The sequence below is a fragment of the Diplotaxodon limnothrissa genome, linkage group LG11 (genome assembly GCF_057381915.1).
Source record: "Diplotaxodon limnothrissa isolate DT_005_m linkage group LG11, D_limnothrissa_male_GT1.1, whole genome shotgun sequence".
NCBI classification, from domain to species: domain Eukaryota; kingdom Metazoa; phylum Chordata; class Actinopteri; order Cichliformes; family Cichlidae; genus Diplotaxodon; species Diplotaxodon limnothrissa.
This window is the reverse complement of record NC_140606.1, coordinates 39,764,943-39,768,944: the sequence shown is the minus strand read 5'-3', so window position 1 is coordinate 39,768,944 and position 4,002 is coordinate 39,764,943. Positions and strand designations below refer to the sequence as shown.

Sequence of the window (4,002 nt, the reverse complement as noted above, 5' to 3'; positions counted from 1 at the left end):
TCAGAGATGAAACCGACGAGCAGAGCGATGTGCCCACACGTGGTTCAGTCCCCACAGAGACAGGACTACAAACCTCTGTGTGTGTGGTTTCAGAGTGTATTTCAGTGTGTGTGGTTTCCCTGGTGTCACACTGGGTTTCTATTCCTGGTAGGACAGGAAGTCGAGCTGCTGACATGTTGAAGCTTCACACATGCCTAACTTAGAGCCACAGAAGCAGAAGAGAGTCTGTCGACCAACAGCAGAGACGCCGCGCACACAGACACATCCTAATTTGGTGGTGAGACAGTTTTCAGGAAGCTTCGATGTGTAACTTCACACTGACGCTGCCAAACGACGGGTGAAAAGAGGAACTGAAGAAAGGAAGCCGAGGAACCTGAATGCACCACGGAGACTGATGTGAACGCACAAACACAAACCAGAGGCCGCCTCGTTTCACAATGTCCCTGACACACACACACACACACATTAGCAAACGGAGCAAAAACATATTTCCAGCCCCATCTCACACAAAGTGGAACACTGAGCAACACGAAACAGATTTTACAACCAGCTAAAATCTTTGAATCTGAAAAAGGGTCAGGAAGTGTAATTCTGTGAACACGCTGCAAAGCAGCGCCGCTTCATGTGTTGGAACAAAGCTATTAACTCAGTGGCCACCTAACGAGCTAACCACAGTGATCAATACTGCACCGCTGCACACAGGTACCACACCCAGAACCCGAGAACATGTTAGAAAACCTTTTCACACAGAGGTTGTGTTAGGAGGGAAACTAGGCTCTGTGTGATAAGGGTTCTATGACGACGTTCCCTGTGTGATAAGGGTTCTATGACGACGTTCCCTGAGTGATAACGGTTCTATGACGACATTCCCTGTGTGATAAGGGTTCTATGACGACGTTCCCTGTGTGATAAGGGTTCTATGACGACGTTCCCTGTGTGATAAGGGTTCTATGATGACGTTCCCTGAGTGATAACGGTTCTATGACGACGTTCCCTGTGTGATAAGGGTTCTATGACGACGTTCCCTGTGTGATAAGGGTTCTATGACGACGTTCCCTGAGTGATAACGGTTCTATGACGACGTTCCCTGAGTGATAACGGTTCTATGACGACATTCCCTGTGTGATAAGGGTTCTATGACGACATTCCCTGTGTGATAAGGGTTCTATGACGACGTTCCCTGTGTGATAAGGGTTCTATGACGACGTTCCCTGTGTGATAAGGGTTCTATGATGACGTTCCCTGAGTGATAACGGTTCTATGACGACGTTCCCTGTGTGATAAGGGTTCTATGACGACGTTCCCTGTGTGATAAGGGTTCTATGACGACGTTCCCTGTGTGATAAGGGTTCTATGACGACGTTCCCTGTGTGATAAGGGTTCTATGACGACGTTCCCTGTGTGATAAGGGTTCTATGACGACGTTCCCTGTGTGATAAGGGTTCTATGACGACGTTCCCTGTGTGATAAGGGTTCTATGACGACGTTCCCTGTGTGATAAGGGTTCTATGACGACGTTCCCTGTGTGATAAGGGTTCTATGACGACGTTCCCTGAGTGATAACGGTTCTATGACGACATTCCCTGTGTGATAAGGGTTCTATGACGACGTTCCCTGTGTGATAAGGGTTCTATGACGACGTTCCCTGTGTGATAAGGGTTCTATGACGGCGTTCCCTGTGTGATAACGGTTCTATGACGACGTTCCCTGAGTGATAACGGTTCTATGACGACATTCCCTGTGTGATAAGGGTTCTATGACGACGTTCCCTGTGTGATAAGGGTTCTATGACGACGTTCCCTGTGTGATAAGGGTTCTATGATGACGTTCCCTGTGTGATAAGGGTTCTATGACGACGTTCCCTGTGTGATAAGGGTTCTATGACGACGTTCCCTGAGTGATAACGGTTCTATGACGACGTTCCCTGTGTGATAAGGGTTCTATGATGACGTTCCCTGAGTGATAACGGTTCTATGACGACGTTCCCTGAGTGATAACGGTTCTATGACGACGTTCCCTGTGTGATAAGGGTTCTATGGCGACGTTCCCTGAGTGATAACGGTTCTATGACGACGTTCCCTGAGTGATAACGGTTCTATGACGACGTTCCCTGTGTGATAAGGGTTCTATGACGACATTCCCTGTGTGATAAGGGTTCTATGACGACGTTCCCTGTGTGATAAGGGTTCTGTAAGGACACTTTTCCTGTGCTGCAGCAGTGAAACCGGAGCACTCTGTGTATCTGTAGCTCGGACTGAAACTCGACTCCTGCAGAACGTCGGCTGATGAAACCCGAGGAGAATCTTTCTGTTTGCAAACTGAACTGCAGAATTTGGAGGAAGGCTAAAAATACTACACACAATACTCTCAATGCATGTACATAGAGGTACTTTGGAGTACTCTGAGGTACTTCAGTGCTTACCAAGTTCAACATGTCAGATGTTCTCTGCAAGAGTTCTCCTGTAAAGTTCTGTAACAGTTTCATAAAAAAGCTGCGCACTCCCTTTAAATCTGTTCCTCGTTAACCTTCTTAATGACATCACAGGTGTCACCTGCCTGCTGGTTACAGGTGATCACGCTGTGAGGATCAGAGACCTTCTACCTCTGATCATGTCCACTGATCGATTGATTGATTGACTAATTGAGTGAGTGAGTGTCAGGGGTTGGTCACCTGTAGGCCCCGCCCTCTCTGACTCACCTCCTTCTCACAGATGAACAGCTGGTCTCCTCTCAGAAAGACAAAGCGGTTCTTCCAGATCTCTCTGAAGATCCCTTTGCCGCAGAACTTCCTGATCCAGCCCACTTTATCAGGCGGCGCGTTCTGCGGCGCCGACTCGGACGCGCCCTGAGACAAGAAACAGGAAGCCGACAGAGCAGGTGAGGAGCAGGGAAACCTGTCAACACGGCTCCAGAAGCTCAGCCTAAATCAACCTCATCTCCTCAGTTTGTATTTTTAGTCTTTGTTTATAATACTCTACTTGTGTTTCTATTCATGCTTCTATTGCTGTTTCTACTCTGTTTTCTGTTGTGTACAGACTGGGAGACGCTGATTTCTATTACTCTGTTTCTTCATCCTCACCTGTGTGGACAGACAGGTGTGTGTAGCACCGACAGAGCCCGCCTCTAACTGCTTTCATTCTGAGTTCAGCCGGTTTGGGGTCAGATGGTTGTTATGCAAGTCCATTAAAGGCTGTAACTGAAACTGGAGCTGCTGAGCAGATTAACCATCACACCACATTCAGGTCACTTTAAAGCCTCCAGGAACGGCCTGGACCTCACAGACCCTCACAGACCGGGTCACTGTTAAAAACATCACTTCTCCGTCTGTTTGTTGGCCTTTTGGCACTTTTTAAGCATCAGCAGAGTGAGGCCTTTATTATGAAAACCGGACGTGGGTTCTTGAGAAGCCTGCAGCTCTCAGCCTTCAGAATAAAACTAATCCTCGGGCTTTTGTTCTTCGAGTTCTGCTTTAACGGAGAGAGCCCCGGGGGTCGCCCTCTGTCCCGGTATCACTCACCCGTTTCCCGGAGCTGCTCCTCTTCATGCTGCCGGTGTCCGGCGGCTGATCGCGACACTTCTCCCACTTTCACGGGAACTCCGTTATCCGCTCGATGGAGACTCGGAGAGCCGTTAAAGCAGTCAAACTCCTGCAGGGGAGACCGGAGCCTCCGCCTCAGCTCCGCCGCTCCACGGCTCTGTTGCTCGGTGTCACTGTGCTGAGCGACTCGCTGCTGTGGCTGCCGCCGGGCTCCGCCGCACTCTGACCGGCCAGCAGCCGCTCCGTGCTTGGGTGTCCGGTTACTCCTCCTCCCTGTCCCCCCTCCCCGCCTGCCCGCTGGCTCAGCGGCTCATCGGCAGCCCGGAAGCGCCCCTCTCCGGCGGACAGCGGGAGTGGCCGAGAATGAGAGCTACTGAAAGCGCTGACGTCACAGGGTGGGCAGTAACGCTCGAGCCTGCAGTTCCTCTGGTGTCCAGCAGAGGCTCCGCTGCCTCCGACTGGGA

At 50.3% G+C, this 4,002-nt stretch overlaps 1 protein-coding gene across 1 annotated transcript in view; it reads right to left on the bottom strand.

Moving 5' to 3' along the window:
- The window catches only part of LOC146623623 (pleckstrin homology domain-containing family O member 1-like), a 16,923-nt gene extending 13,175 nt beyond the window's left edge, over positions 1-3,748 (bottom strand). The window contains exons 1-2 of the mRNA XM_085366039.1: positions 3,518-3,748; positions 2,699-2,845 (exon numbers count right to left, since the gene is read on the bottom strand). Of these exons, the coding sequence (XP_085222165.1) occupies positions 2,699-2,845; positions 3,518-3,544 (174 nt within the window). The 5' untranslated portion in view covers positions 3,545-3,748. The remainder of the gene's footprint in view (positions 1-2,698; positions 2,846-3,517) is intronic.
- Positions 3,749-4,002: the final 254 nt, after the last annotated feature.